This window comes from Orycteropus afer, unplaced genomic scaffold (assembly GCF_000298275.1).
Source record: "Orycteropus afer afer isolate SDZICR_OR568_19922 unplaced genomic scaffold, OryAfe1.0 scaffold00010, whole genome shotgun sequence".
In the NCBI taxonomy this organism is placed as follows: domain Eukaryota; kingdom Metazoa; phylum Chordata; class Mammalia; order Tubulidentata; family Orycteropodidae; genus Orycteropus; species Orycteropus afer.
The window spans coordinates 6,231,771-6,249,976 of record NW_006921597.1 but is presented as its reverse complement, the minus strand read 5'-3'; the positions used below and the strand labels follow the sequence as shown (position 1 = coordinate 6,249,976).

General features: G+C 38.5%; 1 protein-coding gene across 1 annotated transcript in view; it reads right to left on the bottom strand.

The window, feature by feature from the left end:
• Positions 1 to 18,206, bottom strand: part of SPAG17 (sperm associated antigen 17) — a 413,793-nt gene that overhangs the window by 23,818 nt on the left and 371,769 nt on the right. The window contains exons 44-46 of the mRNA XM_007950259.1: positions 13,958 to 14,094; positions 8,164 to 8,348; positions 6,065 to 6,125 (exon numbers count right to left, since the gene is read on the bottom strand). Coding sequence (XP_007948450.1) covers positions 6,065 to 6,125; positions 8,164 to 8,348; positions 13,958 to 14,094 — 383 coding nt within the window. The remainder of the gene's footprint in view (positions 1 to 6,064; positions 6,126 to 8,163; positions 8,349 to 13,957; positions 14,095 to 18,206) is intronic.

The window sequence follows — 18,206 nt, the reverse complement described above, 5'->3', positions numbered from 1 at the left end:
TAATGATTCTTCCTCCAATCCTGATGCCATGTTTTTCTTCATATAGTCCAGCTTCTCAGATTATTTGCTCAGCATACAGATTGAATAAGTATGATGAAAGGATACAACCCTGACTCACTCCCTTCTTGATTTTAAACCATGCAGCGTCCCCTTTTTCTGTTTGAATGACAGCCTCCTGGTCTATGTACAGGCTCCTCATGAGTACAATTAAGTGTTCTAGAATTTCCATTCCTCTCAATGTTACCCATAATTTGTTATAACCCACACAATCAAATGCTTTTGCATCATCAATAAAACATAAGTCAACATCTTTCTGGTATTCTTTGCTTTAAGCCAAGATCCATCTGATATCAGCAATGATATCCCTTGTTCCTCGTCCTCTTCTGAATTTTGTGTAGTATATTATACCAACTGAGACCATGGTCATGAACACATGGGCCCAACAACTCACTCTCTCAGGTTGGTTGGATGTGGTTACTAAGTTATTATAACTTTGCCTCCAGTTAGCTCTATTATATATATGGACATTCTTATAGCACACACTGGATACCCATTTCCAGAAAAATGAAACAAGATCCATACCTCACATCATACACAGAAACTAACTCCAGATGGATCAAAGACTTAAATGTAAAGCCTAAAACTATAAAGTTCAGCAAAGAAAACAGAGGCGCTAACTTACGGGGTGGGGGGGAAATGAAACACACTGCCATTGAGCAGTACCCGACTTATAGCAACCCCCTCCTTGGGTTTCCGAGGCAGTATCACTATGGAAGTAGATTGCCCAACCTTCCTTCCGAGGAGTGGCTGGTGGGTTTGAACTGCCAGCCTTCTGGTTAGCAGCCAAATGCCTTATGCACTATGCTACCAGAGCCCCTAGGGGCTAACTTAGGAGCCTAATATATGGCATTAATAGACTACTAAACATAAGTAAAAATGCACAAACAGCAGAACATATACTCATTTTTTTGTGGTGGTAAACTTGGTACCTTATCAAATCTAAAAATCTGGTACTCTTCTGTGAAAAAATAATTAAGTGTAAATACATAGATATGTATCTTATAAGAATAGTATTTTGAGAAGCACATTTTGGGAAATGCTATTGTAAATATAAAGCTAAGGAAATACTAAACAATTCTAGTTGTTTATTTTATATGTCACAGATAAATGCAACTCTTACAGAACTCATCCTTAAACAAATATTTGAGTGCTTACTAATTTGAATCAATGTAAGTGAAACAGTTGGGAATGTTGAGACAAGAAATTCTAACTTAATGGCTCTTGAGAGGACACTGTCAAAATTATTGTAGACTGAGAAAATTTTATAGGCGTTTTAAGGTTCTATTTTATGCCAAGTGAAAGATAACAAAGTCTGGGTCAAAATTCAATGCAATAGTGTTAGAAAATGTTCTTTACTGAAATAAACTTATCTGTTAATTTTTTCCATCTTCTTTGCTTTGGCTAATATGTGCCAGGAATTGGCAAGGCACTGAGGATAGAAAAGTAAATAAGATGCAGTCTTCGCCATCAAGGAATTCAGTGACTAATGGAAGAGAGAGGCATGAAAATATAAGTGCTCCTCTGATAGTAAGTACTCTGAAAGGGCATCTACAGATCGCTGTGAAAGCACAGAGGAGAGGTATTAACTTGGCTTGAGCTTAAGGTGCAGGGAGTAGGGATAAGGACAATGATCGGAGGCTTCCTAGAAGATTTGATTTCAGATGGTTATTGTGGTGGTTTTAAAATATATCCACAGAGTTTTTTGTACTCCTCCCTTTAAGAAGTGAAGTTTAGTATGCCTCTTCTTGAGAATGGGCTATACTTAGTGACTTATTCTTAACAAAAAGAAAATGCATAAATGATGATGTATAACTTTTATAGGCCATAAAAGTCATTATGGGTTCCTTCTTGTTCTCTCTTTCTCGGGTCATTTGCTTTGAGAGAAGTCAGCTGCCATGGTCATGAGGACACTCTAGCAACACTAAGAAGAGGTTCACATAGTGAGGGCCTGAGGCCTTCTCCATAGTCAATGAGCAATTGAGGCCTTCTGCCAAAGTTATGTGAGTGAGCCATGTTGGAAGTGGACACACTAAGCCTTCAGATGATTACAGCCCAGGCTGATGTCTTGACTTCAACCACATGACAGAACTTGAGCCAGACTCATTTGCTAAGCCAGTCCCAACCTCATTCCCCAGAGAAACAGTGAGATAATAGATATTAGTTGTTAATAGCTAATAAGTTCTGGGGAATGTGCCACTCAGTAACGGATAACTAAAGTAGATTTTGGTACTTGGAAAAGAGTGCTGCTGTAAAATAAAAACCTAAAATGGAACTGGGCCATGGGTGGACTCTGAAAGAACTTTGAGGAGAAAGTTAGTGAAAGCTTTACAATCCTTGAAGAAACTTCATAGAAGCATGATGGCTTTTGAAATGTGTTCTTATTATTGGAGAGAAATCTTTTGGAAATGGAAAGAAAGGGGATTTTTAATGCATAGTAGCAGACATTTAGCATTACTGTTGCATTCAGTAATGTATAAAGTAGAAAATATGTCTAATGAATTGGATGATCCATCTAAATATATTTCTAGACATAGAAGATGCATCACTTGGCATAGTTTATGCCAAGTTAAGATGCATCTTGGTTTCTTCTTACAGCTTATATTAAACTTTAAGGAGAAAGACTTAAGCTAAAGTAAGGAATGTTAAACAAAATGGAGTCAGGACCTGCCTGTTTGAAAATTCCTAACTGCTCCAAATGGCAAATGATGCTAAAATCAACAAATGGCTTCCGGGCAAAGGTTAAATTCAGGGCACTTCCAGAAAATCATGGTCTAAAGATGAATCTGAGGTTTTGGCTATAAGACCTGAAAGAGATTTAAGATAGTGCCTCAGAGAACCATTCAGACAAGCAGGTTTCGAAGAAGCTTAAGAATAATGTCCTTCATCAGCTTAGCAGAAGCTCGAAGTAGATTTGTTGGTGTGGCTTTTGTCCAATGGAGAGAACCTCAATAAGATTTATAGGGGATGCACAATTTTTTAAAAAAAGAATTATATTGGCAGAAATACCAAGAGTTTGTACTGAAGGAAACCACGATAACACAAAATGAAAAGAGGTCTTTGTACCCCAAAATTCTAGTGGCAGGAAGCAGACTGCAAATACTATGAAGCTGAAAACATGGGCTGTCTTTCAAGGAAAATGGAGGATGACCCAAATGGCAGAACAAAAACCCAGAGGGTAAAGCTAGTAGCCATGGAGAATCATTCTACAGATTAATTAGGTAGGATTATTAAGTGAATGGGACCTAGGAGAAATTGTTGAAGGGGCAAGCCAGGTGCTACTTAGGAAAAAGTATAAGGAAAGTAAATGCCAAGGTACTGGAAGTGGCACTGGAGTACTTTAGCAATACCCATAATTGTGCTATTTCTTGAATGTCAGTTGTGAATTTCTCTCTACTGGTTTCCTGGTAGACAAAGTAAATTTAATCTAAGCTAAAGATAAAGTTAATTTTAAATGTAATCTGAGAGACTGTGTGAATCCTCATAACATCCTTGTTCTGCCCCTCTGCTGACAGTATTCCTCAGACAGGATTATAAAGTGATAAAGCCAGTAGAGGGAGATAGAATTAGTTTAAATGCCAAACTGCTTATATTTGAAAGCTACATGGAAGAGGTTTGTAGCAACAAAGAAGAAATTTGATCAGTAAAGAAGAAGAAACCCAGTAAGGCATGGGCTTCTTGCCATGTTCGCTGAAACAAACACTAGCCAGGAAAGAAAGAGTTGTTTATGTTTCTAAGCCTCTCCAGGAGGTGGGTTAAGAAGCAGACTTGGGAAGAGTTATCTGGGAAAAATAAACCAGAAACTACCACATGGAAAGCAATTAGATAGGAATGGAATTTTTTTCTTCCTATAATTTTTTTCAATAAGAGAAACAAAAAACTGTTTCAACTTTTTGAACAATGTGCTTATGAAGGTATGTACGCTGGAGAGTATCCAACAGTTCTGTTTCTGAGAATCAGACCCTTCGTCCTCCAAGCCGCACATTCAGAGCGGGGCTGCATAATGACGAAATTCCATGTGATGGGAATTGGAATATTGCCATTGTACAGGTTAACTCAGGCTTTGAGCATATTAATTTAGCCTTGGCAACTAACCAAGCTGAATGGTGGTTAGGTTTACATTTGGGGAAGTCTATATATTTTTGCCAGAGCCAAAACCTACCATGAAAAAGAAAAAAAAAACAAAAAACAAACTAACAATGTAGAGTGAGCTTCAAAGAACACATGCTGGGTTTTTAGTACCTATAACGGTTGATCCAGCAGTCATTTGGGCTTTTGGCTTAATTCTTACTTGAAATTAAAATGAGATTTGCTAACTTCCCAGAACAGTGGAAGAGGGACTTGCTTTGTTTTATGTTTTATGGTGGGAAGATCCTGAAATCTTGATAAAGTACAGCGATGAATTATTTCAGGGAGGTACTAGTGCATTGGTAAATTTAATCCCAAAGTATATTTTTGTTTGGCATTTCAGCCTGCATACTACTGTTTTAAAGATAAGATAGTAGAGCTGGAAGAGGGCTAAGAAATGACTTGGTCCAAAGCTATCTTTTTTTGCAGGTGAGGAAAACAAAGCTTAGAAATTAAATTCACTTCTAAGACTCCTGAGCTGCTAGGTGTCATAGTCATGACAAGAAGCGTCTTGACTTCCCACTATATCAAACTGTGCCTGCCTTAAGATCTTCAGACTCATTTAGCAATGGGTGCTGTCAATAGACTGTCTGCCCTTTTATGATTTCTAGAGGCTAAGCATATGCCCATCTGTGATGAAAGGTCTATGTATCTACCAGGCTTCCTCACTTCATTCTCTTACTCAATCACACATCTCTTGAGTACCCACTATGCACCCAGCTTTGTAAGTTCCTTATGCATCTTACTCATTTCTCACCTCCTTGTACCCTGGCACTCAGTGGCCTATGGGAGGAACTCACTTTGTTGAGTGAAATGGAAGGGATGCTAATGCAGCCAGATACAGCACTGTCCAAGACAGAATTATGCTTCAAAAAAAATGTTAAGGTTTACATGAGTGATTTTATTATACATTGAGACAATATTTTGTTTATATCAGATTATATTTCTGAAGTTATAATTTAAAGTGGGGATACACAATTAATAGCATATAACAACAGCAACAACAACATATTTTTTACTAAACATTTCATTTTTGGCAATGTATTAAATAAAATCAGAACAGGTTGAAATATTTTTACTTTTGTTTTCATGAAACTTTGGAGAAATAAGGCAGATTATAGATTTAATGAATACACTATTATTTCTTAGCATGACATATAAACAATATTCTTTAGCAAATTCTAAAACAGAAAACCAGATTTACATAAATCATAAAGAGTAGAATACTGATTTGTTTTTCAAAAGGATTTTTTATTTTTCAGAAGGATTTATTACAGGATATCTTTATGTAATCAGCTTTCCAAGTGTATGTTAAATCATTTTCAGGTTTCAAACACGAAGCTTTCACACAACTCTGCAGGGATGCTACCACTGTGACAAATGAGGTGAACTTCAGAAATGTTCCCATAACTGGAAGTTTCAACTCTATTAACACCAAAGATCTATCTCATGATTATTAAATGAGTATTGTATGAAATGAGCCACACATTGTACTCCACTGGACATCTGATATCAATACCAGAAATCTTTTGTCTGTGCTACTAGAAAAATTATATTTCTACACGCGTTAAGGTACCCTAGTAGCACAATGGTTAAACACTCAGCTGCTAACCAAAAGGTCAGCAGTTCAAAATCAACAGCTGCTCTGCAAGAGAAAAGATCTGGTGATCTGCTCCCATAAATATTACAGCCTAGGAAACCCTTTGGGATATTTCTACTCTATGAGTTTGCTATAAGTCAGAATTAACAATATGGCACACATAAACAATACAACATGCTTTAAATTGAATGGGAAGAATAAAAAAAATGGACTTCATTGGAAACATACATGTGCACATACAGACACAGACATACACAACATGAAACACAATGGACTTACAGGCCCAGGATTGTAAGTCACTTTCAGTCCTGTACTGGGTGGGGGCTGCTTTACTCTAAACCTAATAGGCAAAAAGATGGAAATAAATTAATGCCATAATGAAAAACATAGGCAGTGAATGAACTGGGATGCTATAAAATCAGAAAGGTGTTATGTTCACTACAAAGGAGCAGGGGGTCCATTCCATCAGAAAAACAGCCTACTATTCAACTGGGAGAAGAACATTGGGCTCATTTCACAACTGCCTTTCCAACAGTTTTCATCAGAGTAAAACTGACTCCAACCTGACTCTCAATTGTTATTGGCTGCTGATGAGCGGCTTGGGTCTGGCCAGAGTGTTGTGAGTGTTTGGCTGGTGTGTACATTTCAGCATAGCAGTCAGCATGAACCCAAAGTTGGCTGCCAGGTCATTAAACTGAAGAATAAAGGCTCCTTTGGAAAGCAGTGGAGCATGGGAGGTTTGCATGTTTGGAGAAAGGAGAAACAGGAAGGGCTCAGAAAACGTTGAAGAACTTGAAAAGCTCTGTGCTCACACATGGTGCCTATTGATCTTGCCTTTCCTGTGGTTTGTGGGTTCTGCCTGAGGGTTAAAGACCTGGAGTGAATTAAAATGCCTAAAACAGCCTACCTCTACTCTGACCCTCAGCCCCACTTCATCTACCATCAACTTTGTAGTGGCTGAATTTAACAAGTTGCTGAGTGAGATCTCAAAAACTAAACTTCTATACTGGGAAGATAGGCTCTTCATGGATAGGTTGTATTGGGTGAGGCTGACTCTCTATTTCTCCCACCCACTTTGTTGACACAACCTAAAAGCAAAAGAAAACAAAACAAAAAAACAATGTCTGATGTAGTAACCTGACTCCTTCACCAGGTCTGTTTCTGAGAAAGCAAACATTATTCTTGAAGGTGGGGTTTGCCTCATCTGAAATGAGGGAGTGATCTTTTGCTCTATTTAATTTTCAATTCTGAATCCAGAATCAAAATCTGAAAGAACATGTCACTTACACTGATAATAACCCTGCAGCTGAAATAAATATTTATTCCATTTTCATGACAACAAACCCAAATCCTACATTATGATAAAGTTTAATTCAAAATAGGACAGAGGGGGAGATATTGCAATTGTGAATGGTCTTGGTTATAGATACAAGGCAAGATTGAACTGAGTGAAAGTATAGACATCCCACCCAAAACTGGTGACTACACTTGTAATAATAACGAGAGGTGCCTCTGTATGGTGGAGACAGCAATGAACTGGTGTTCCTAAGACTTTATATCTAGCCTTGCTCCAGCTTCTACAAGATCTTAAATTACTCATTTTCCTACACAGTGCCTAAACCACTCCGCCACTCCACTCCACCAGCCACTCCACTGAAGGAAGATGGGGTAATCTACTTCTGTAAAGAATTACCACCTTGGAAACCCAATGTGGGTATCTGTGGGTCGGAATCAACTCGATGGTAATGGGTTTGGTTTGGTTTTGGAAGTTCTCTGAAAGTTCTAAAATTCTACTGATCTTGATCAGGAAATGAGGGACTGACAGTGTTTCCTTATAATTGAATATATTTTCAACTGAGAGTATAGACTGTGTGCATGGATATTTATGATTATTTCTAAGTCAGATCTTCTGGCTAAGCTTATCTTGATGACTCTGCCTCAATTATGCAGAAATAATGTAATTAAAATCACTTTTCACATCATAAAATGTAAACAAATTCCAGCTGACATTATCATGGTTGGTGACAGATTTGAGAAACAGACTTTCAAGTTTTGTGCTTTAGCTATTATAACACTAGTACAAATTCCTCTTCATTCTTTGCTAGTGCAGATCAGGGCCTGGGTTGCTTCTATCAAAATATTAACAATGATTAAGAGGAGAGCAAAGAAGTAACTATCATATAGTTGGGGCTTGGTAAATACCAATTTGTTGAATAATGAATAAATTAGTGAATAAATGATTGAGTATTGTGAAGATTTAAGATTCAAGGCATGATTACAGTTCAATTTAATAAACATTCACTGATTTAGATAGTCAAAGACAAGTCACAAAGAGTAGGGGAAGGTAACCTGAGCAGATTTTGTGGCCTTGGGCTCACCTGCAGAAGTCCACTCCAACATTCCTGAGCTTTACGATGGTTGCATATGTGTGCCCTTCTTTCAGAACTCCAAACTTTACCGATGACGGGAGGAGATGGAATCCAAAAGGGGGTGAATTTGCATGATGCATGGCAGCAGATGCAACAGAGGATGTGTTCACTTTCCCTCCAACAGAATCCTGCACCTTTATGTTAAGAAAAAAGTTATTCAAATAAAATGGTTTCACTTTGGTTCCCAAGATAAGAAAAAGTTCCTGCCAGCAGAGGAAAATAACCACCTGGCTGGGGGAAGGAATGAACATTTATAGTCTCATATAATCTTTACAACAGCCTTGTAAGGAGAGTATTTTAGTCTTTGTTTTAAGGCAGGGGCAGAGTACCCAATAGCAAGATAAGAAAGGGCTTACTTGTGTTTTGGTAATGAACAGTTTGTTTTCACCATAGATTAGTAAGTAAGCACAAGTAAGTCTGTGCTTACCTTGTTTATTGGGTACTCTTGTCCCAGTCTAGGACTGCAAATTTGGAAAGAGGATTTGATTCTGTAGGAAGGTGCTGTAGGGTTAGGAGAGAGACAGATGCCAGCCATATCTAGAAGCAGAATCTTTGATGTGGTGAAAAATGTGAAATTGTTCACTACAGATTGGTAAGTAAGCACAAGTAAGCCTGAGCTTACCTTGCGTATTGGGTAACCTGGCACTGTTTTAAGGATAAGGAAGCTCAAATTCAGAAAATTGAAGAGCAGATAATTTGCTCAAGTGGTAGGTGGCAAGCTCAACTTTGCTGACCCTAAAGTCTGTGATTTTTCTTCTTTGTCAGTCGTTATCAAATCTTTAGCTCTCATCAGGACCACCTGGAGGGCACGTTAAAACAAGATTGTTGAGCTCCATCCCAGAGTTTCTCATTCATTGAGTCTGGGCTTGTTGTTGTTGTTGTTATGTGCCATCGAGTCGGCCCCGACTCATAGCGACCCCTCCTTGGGTTTCCGAGGCAGTATCACTGTGGAAGTAGGATTGCCCAACCTTCCTTCCGAGGAGTGGCTGGTGGGTTTGAACCGCCAGCCTTCTGGTTAGCAGTCAAGTGCTTTTAGCCACTATGCTACCAGAGCTCTGGGCTTAGAAACCAAAAACCAAACTCAGTGCCATTGAGGCGATTCTGACTCATAGTGACCCCCATTGAGATTCCAAGGCTGTAAATCTTTATGGAAGCAGACTGCCTCATCTTTCTTCCTTGGAGCAGCTCGTGGGTTTGAACCACAGCCCTTTTGGTTAGCAGTCAAATGCCTTAACCACTACCCCACCCACCATAGCTCATTTTAGGACTGGGATAGGGCTGTGGAATTTGCATTTATATCAAGTTCTCATGTAGTGATGTAGCTGCTGCTGGGCAGGTAATCATACTTAGAGAACCACTGCTCTATGCTCTTACTATTCCCTATATCAGCAGCACACACATCACCCGGAAGCTTGTTAGAAATGGAGAATCTCAGGCCCAACCTTAGACCTACAGAACCAAAATCCATATTTTAACAAGATCCTCAGGTAATTCATACACACATTAGAGTTTGAGAAGCATTTCTATCATGTACCAGCTATATACATTGCAATAAATCTATGATGGTAGTGGACACTGTGTATCATGGAAGTATCGAAGAATAATTATTAAAACTTAACTAGTGACCTCATGGAAGGTTTCCCAACAGAGGTGAGATAAAATGTTACTCTTAAAGGTTCTAAAGAAGGAAGGAGCGTGGTGCTTTTGAAGAACTAAGAGAAACCCATGCTGAAGTACAGTGGGTATGGGACTAGGTGAGGATGGCCAAGCAAATGGAGCCATGTCATGTGAATCTTATAGTCATGGTAAGTCACTTGGATTTTATCCTAACAGTCATGAGAAAAGTGGCCAGTGATCCCTTTACTCAGTAGTGTGCTGGTAAACTGACTTTCTGAAAAGAACAACCTTGATTTGTAGTGTTTGCCAATTTCTGTGGTACCCACAGGGGAGAAAGATGTGGCAGTCTGCTTCCATAAAGTTGTATAGCATTGGAAACCCTCTGGAGCAGTTCTACAGTCATACAAAGTCCCTATGAGTCAAAACCGACTCAATAACAGTGGGTTTGATTTTTTTGGTTTGAGTACTCCCGCATAGCTGTTTTCATGCTACTAATGATTTAATCCATGACTTGTTTGTCAGTCTGTTGCACTGTGGTGGCTTGTATGTTTCTGTGATGCTGGAAGCTATCTCACTGGTCCTCAAATCCCAGCAGGATCACCCATGGTATACAGGTTTCAGTGAAGCTTTCAGACTAAGAATAGGAAGAAGGATATGCCAGTCTATTTCTGAAAAAATTGACACTGAAAACCTTATGAATAGCAGAGAACATTGTCTGATATAGTGCTGGAAGATGAGCCCCTTGGATTGGAAGTTATTTAAAATACAATTGTGGAAGTGCTGCCTCCTCAAAGTAGAATCAACCTTAATGATGTGGATGGAGTAAAGCTTTCAGTACCTTAATTTGCTCATGTGGCATGACTCAAAATAAGAAAGAGCTGCAAACATCCATTAATAATCAGAATGTGGAATGTATGAAGTATGAATCTAGGAAAATTAGAAGATGTCAGAATTGAAATGACACACCAAAATTGATATCTTGGGGATTAATGAGCTGAAATTGACTTGTAATGGCCATTTTGAATTGGACAATCATATGGTCTGCTGTGCCAGGAATGACAAATTGAAGAGGAATCAGGTTACATTCATCATCAAAAAGAACATTTCAAGATATATCCTGAAGTACAATCCTGTCAGTAATAGGATAACTTCCATATGCCTGTAAGCAAGAGCAGTTAATACAACTATTATTCAAATTAACGCACTAACCACTAAAGCCAAAAATGGGGAAATTGAAGATTTTTACCAACTTCTGCAGTCTGAAAGTGATCAAACATTTAATCAAGAGGCACTGATAATTCTCATTGTTGGAATGTGAAAGTTGGAAATGAAGAAGCATTACCAGTTGGAAAATACAGCCTTGGTGACAGAAATGATACCAGAGACTGCATGATAGAAATTTGCAAGACTAATGACTTATTCACTGCAAAGACTTAAAAAAAAAAAAAAAAACAAAAACACCTAAACAATGACTATACATGTGGATCCCACCAGATGGAATATATAGGAATCAAATTGACTACATCTATGGAAAGAGACTATATCAAGCTCAATATCATTAGTTAGAACAAGACTAGGAGCACCTGTTAAACAGACCATCAACTGCTCACATGCAAATTTAAACTGAAGCTGAAGAAAATTCAAACAAGTCCATGAAAGCCAAAATATGACTTTGAGTATATCCCACCTAAATTTAGAGACCATCTGAAGAATAGATTTGAGGCATTGAACACAAATGACTGATAACCAGATAAGTTGTGGGAAGATATCAAGGATATCATACATGAAGAAGCAAATGGAATTAAAAGATAGGAAAGAAAGAAAAGACAAAAATGGATATTAGAAGACTCTGAAACTTACTCTTGAATGGAGAGTAGCTAAAGCAAATGGAAGAAATGAATGTAAAAGAGCTTAACAGAAGATTTCAAAGGGTGGCTCAAAAAGATAAGGTATTATAATCAAATATACAAAGACTTGGAGTTAGAAAATCAAAGGGGAAGGACACACTTAACATTTCTCAAGCTGCAAGAACTCAAGAAAAAATTCAAGCCTTGAGTTCTAATATTATTCTATGGACAAAATATTGAACGATGCAGGAAGCATTAAAAGGTGATGGAAAGAATACACAGAGTTACTGCAGTAAAAAGAATTGGTTGACAATGAATCATTGCAGGAGGTAGCATACGATCAAGAACAGATGGTACTGAAAAAAGAAGCTGCACTGTAGGCATTGGTGAAAAATATGGCTCCAGGAATTGACAAAATGCCCACCGAGATGTTTAAATAAATGGATGCAACACTGGAAGCTCTCACTTGTCTGTGCCATGAAATTCAGAAGATAGCTACTAGCCAACCAAGTGGAAGAGATCTAATTTTGTTCCCATTCCAAAGAAAGGTGATCCAACAGAATGCAGAAGTTATCAAACAATATCATTAATATCACACACAAGTAAAATTTTGCTGAAGATAATTAAACAACAGTTGTAGCAGTACATCAACAAGGAACTGTCAGAATTTCAAACTGGATTCAGAAGAGGATGTGGAATGAGGGATACCATTGATGATATCAGATGGCTCTTGACTGAAAGCAAAGAATACCAGAAAGATGTTTACCTGTGTTTTATTGCCTATGCAAAGGCATTTGACTGTGTGCATCATAACAAATTATAGATAACATTGGGAAGAATAGGAATTCCAGAACACTTAATTGTGCTCATAAGAAACCTGTACATAGACCAAGAGGCAAAGTTGTTTGAACAGATCACAGAGATACTGCATAGTTTAAAATGAGGAAAGGTGAGCATTAGGGTTATATCCTTTCACCATACTTACTCAATGTGTATGCTGAGCAAATAATCTGAGAAGCTGGACTATATGAGAAAAACACAGCATCAGGATTAGAGGAAGACTCATTAATGACCTGAGATATGCAGATGACAAAACCTTCCTTGCTAAAAGTGAAAAAGACTTGAAGTACTTACGGATGAAGATCAAAGACAACAACCTTTAGTATGGATTATGCCTCAACATAGAGAAAACAAAAATCCTTACAATGGGACCAACAAGCAACATTATGGTAAATATAGGAAAGATTGTAGTTGTGAGGGATTTCATCATTTTACTTGGATCCACAACCAATGCCCATGAAAGGAGCAGTCAAGAAATCAAATTATGTATTGAATTGGGCAAATGTGGTGCAAAAGACCTCTTTAAAGAGTTTAAAAAGCAAAGATAGCACTTTTAAGACTAAAGTGGCCTGACCTGAGCCATGGCATATATTCAGTTTTGCCTCATATGCACGTGAAAACTAGACAATGAGTGTTGTTGTTATGTGCCGTCGAGTCGGCCCCGACTCATAGCGACCCCTCCTTGGGTTTCCGAGACAGTATCACTACGGAAGTAGGTTGCCCCATCTTCCTTTCGAGGAGTGGCTGGTGGGTTTGAACCGTCAGCCTTCTGGTTACCAGTCAAATGCCTTAAGCACTATGCTACCAGAGCTCCCAGACAGTGAATAGGAAGACCAAAAAAGAATTGATGCATTTGAATTGTGGTGTTAGCAAATAATATTGAATATACCCTGGACTTCCAGAAGAATGAACAAATCTATCTTGGAAAAAGTTATCAAACAGCTGGAATGCTCCTTAGAAGCAAAGATGGCAAGACTTTGTCTCTTATACATTGGTCATATTATCAGGAGGGACCAGTACATAGAGAAGGATATCATACTTGGTAAAGGGTCTGTGAAAAAGAGGAAGATCCACAACAAAATAGATTGACACAGCTGCTGAAACAATGGGCTTAAGCACAGCAACAACTGTGAAGATGGCACAGGCCCGGGCAGTTTTCATTTTGTTGTACAGGAGGCCACTATGAGTTGGACTTGACTTGAAAGCACGTAACAACAATAATGCTTTAACAACGGCTCATAAAATTCCTCATAGGAGCCTGTAAGAACTGGCTCCAGCACATACTCAGCTTATCTTTGTGTAACTGAAAGGCCTTCACCATGAACTGGTATGCACAGTAAACAGCAGTACTCAGTGGCTGGAAATGAAAAACAACTATGAGTCAGGATTATACAAAATGCTGACTGGCTCTGGAAACTTTATTCCCATGTCTGTTTTACCTTTAGGAGAGGTTGAGATTTGGGCTTGGAACTAAGCAAATAATAAGGCAACTTCACTTTCTCTTTCCTTGCTTGTCCCACAACATCCTGCAGCAATGACTGGGTTGGAATTTTCATGGGTACACAACAGTTTGACTCTGTTAGAGAGAAAATTCAAATTATGCCATATTGGTATTTTATTTGAAGACATTTGAGGCAATACCAGAAATTCCACAGTACATAAGAAAAACAATTTTTTTTTTTTTGCCTTTTAAAGAGCTTATTTAAAGAAACAAACACATTTAGTAATTCTAGTTGTACATATTTACATTTTTCAAGGCAATTTTACAAACATTACCTAATATTAATTTTCAAAGAAACCCTAATGAGATGGGCAGGGCAGATGTTATTAGCATCACCTTTTTTAAATAAATGAGAAAAATAAGACTGAAAAGTTAAGTGACTTGTCTATGATGAACTGAATTCAATCCATGTCTTTGGGGTTCTTTATGTTAAATCAATAAGGAACAATGCAATAAAACATTCCAAAACAAAACCAAACCAAACCCATTGCCGTAGAGTTGTTTCAGACTCATAGCGACCCCTCCTTGGGTTTCTAAGGCAATATCTCTACGGAAGTAGATTGTCCACTCTTCCTTCCAAGGAGTGGCTGGTAGCTTTGAACTGCCAACCTTCAGGTTAGCACATTCAGATGCCTTAGGCACGAGAAGAGGATAAAACCAAGCAGGGACAAAAAAAGAATTTGCAGATGATATGATCCTTGTGGTGTGTGGTAAATTACTTAGTGTGGATTTTCTACCCATAAGTCTTTGTAAACTCCAAGGTGGGATTTGCTATGAGCAACTGAGGGGCTCCTGATTGCTAAAGTTGTCCACTTGGAGTATTTCTGTTGGGAGTGGCACAAAACAATGTTCTGGGAGGTTCCCACTCTCTCTCAGGTGCTTAGAATTCTGATGCTATGATTGGCTAGTTTGGCCACTCTGCCAGGCACAAAAGGAGGCCTCCTAGAGGGAGAACTCTCTCTGACTGCTGAAGAGGAAGACGTGCTGCTGAAAGAGACATGCACTCCTGAAAGAGACATGTGCTGCTGGGAAAGAGACATGAGACACGCATTGCTGAGTAAGACACTGAAGGACATGCACTGCTGGGGGAGAGACTGTGAGAGACTTGGCTGAGAGATGGTGGGCTGGGAGAGAGACTGAGCATTTTTTCTGAACTTGAATTGTAGCCTGGTGCTTCCCTAATAAACTCTATAATCTGTGAGTTCTGTGTGGCCAATGCAGCAAATTATCAAACCCAGGAGAGAGGTGGTGGATGCTTTGGGAGGAACGGTTGGGAAAAGGGCTAGGAGGGAGGCAGCATCTCTGGCCTCACAGGAATAGGCCTTGGGCTATTGATGGTGGTTCTGTCTTCCTCTTGTGGGGTTCTAGGAGGTCAGAATATGTGTCCTCCTTGTCCTTTTTGCAATCCTGTATACAGGAAACTCAGCAAAAAAAACTACAAGAACTTATTGAAAGGTTTAGTATAGTGGCAGGTTACAAGATCAACATACAAAATCAATTGGATTACTCTACACCAGCAAAGAGACCTCTAAAAGGAAATAAGGAAACCAATACCATTTACAATAGCTACCCAAAAGATAAGATACTTGGGAATAAATCTTACCAGGAACACAAAAGACCTATTCAAAGAAAACTACAAACCACTACTTCAAGAAACTACAGGAGATTTATATAAATGGAAGAACATACCATGCTCATGGATAGGGCAATTGACCCTTGTGAAAATGTAAATACTGAGAGTTCAGTAAGACAGTGGAATAGAGAGAAAGACTGCACAGACCCACTTCAACAAAGAAAAGAAAAAGGGAACCAATTAAAACAGATACAGAAGATAATCCTGGACCCCTGAACCTCAAAGGGAAGCATATAGAAGTGGACTAAACTCCAACTAACAGAAGAATTTGCAGGAATGAAAATACCAAAAAAAAGGAGACTTATGGAGCTGCGGTCTGGCAGTGATCCTGATGGCACAGACAGCTTCAATATTGCTGAGTGGTGGTAGGACCTAAGAATTAACCTAAAAATGGCCCTGCTAGTCAGGGACTGCATGAAGGACTGCTCTGGTGGCTGGGGAATAAAAGGGGAAGCAGCGAAGAGGACAGCTAGCTGAGCTGTGAACTTCTGTGTGTCTGGAAGGCATAGCCATTTTGAATGTTTACAAGCAGCTTAACTATTTTGGATATTTAAAGTGCAGTGTTCTCCCAGATTCCAGGAACGTAAGAACACGCTCCACTTGCCAGGAACCCCAAGGGCATTCAGGACCCCATGACTGGAAAGGTGTGACATTCCCCTTGTTACTTTTATACCCCATACTGTCTTGGTGAACGGAGGTACAGACATCCCTCACTCCCACCCACTTTCTGGGCCAGCAGGAACTCCATCCAAGTCTTTGTGCTCAGACAGAGCCTGGGTCCCCTGCCTCTCCCTCTCCTGATTTTATTTTTTTTCTGTTTTTTAGTTTGTTTGTTTTTGTCTGTTTTAAAACTGCTATTATTATTATAACTTTTGTCTTTTTTACAATTATTCTTTATTCATCCCCTCCCAGGTTCTAGTTTTCAGCTTTTCTTCTTTTCCCTGTTCCTGGTTGCAATTATTTTTTCATTCCTGGGGTTAAACCCGTTGCTTGTTTTTCTTTTTGCATTTTTCCCATTTTTTTCACTATTCTTCTTCTCTACCTTTTTTCTCTTATTGCCCTCTCTCCAGGTATTGCAGGGTTTTTTTTTTTTTTCTTTCTTTTCATCTTTTTCTCTGTTTTCTTTTTTTTGTTACTGTCCCATGTGATTAAACAGTACATTTTTTTGTTCATGTGCTTTTACTTTTTTGATTATTATTCAATTGTTATTTGTATCTAACAGAGTGGAAGAGAGCAACAGTCTCTATAGACACAACTACAGCCACACCTCCTGCAGTTTCACTTACTGAGTGAGAGCCAACACTTTCTTCTTCACCAACAGGCCAACAATAAACAACAACAAAGAAAAGCCTGACTCACCCTTGGCTGCTCGTCACAAACAGTTAACAGAGATCTAAGTACAACAATGTCACGATGTCATGGAGACAACAGACCATCATCATCCACACAAACAAGCAAGATAAAGTAGTAGAAACAAGGGAGCAGGATACAGAACAAGAACACATCCCTGAAGCAGCAGCAGCATTGGAACACTCTGATAAGGAATTCAAAATAATTATATTTAGGTATCTTCAAAGGATTGAGAGACAGGCCAAAGAAAACACAGGAAAAAACATAGAAGAATTTTAGAAGAAAACAAAAGAACAAAATGACAAAATAAATAAAAAATTAGAAATGATTCTAAATCTACAGATAGCAATCCAGAAGATTAATACTAAATTGTCAGAAATAGATAACACATTGGAAGGGCACAGGAATAGAATTGATGTAATGGAAGACAGAATGAATGAGATTGAAGACAAATACCTGAATACTTCTTTGGAAAGGGATCAATCAGAAAAAAAGATAAAAAAAAAAAAAAATGAGGAAAGCCTAAGGTTCATGTGGGATACAATCAAAGGAATAACCTACGTGTCATTGGAATTCCAGAACAGGAAAAGGAAAATAAAACCACTGAGAAAATTGTCCAAGATTTGTTGGAGGAGAACTTCCCTGATATTATGAAAGATGAAATATATAACCATTCAGGAAGTCCAATGAACCCCAAACAGGATAGACCCCAAAAGAAAATCACCAAGACATATCATCATCAAACTCCTCAAAACCAAAGACAAAGAAAGAATCCTGAAAGCAACATGGGAAAAACAAAAAGTTATGTACAAAGGACAACCAGTAAGAATAAGCTCTGATTTCTCAGCAGAAACGATGCAAGTGAGAATGCAATGGGATGGCATATATAAAACCCTGAAAGAGAAAAATTTTCAACCAAGAATTATATATCTGGCAAAATTGTCCCTCAAATATGATGGTTAGATTAGAAGTTTTCCAGATAAGCAGAAACTAAGAGAATTTACTAAAACCAGACCAAGCGTACAAGAGATACTAAAGGGAGTCCTTTGAACAGAGAACCAAAAATAGCAAACAACAACTGACCATTAATACACAAGATGACATAACCCAGAAACCACAGCTATGGATATATCCAAAGTAAAATAAGCTTACAAGATTGTAAACAGGGAACCAGAGACATCAATTGGAAAGTGAGGACAACTAC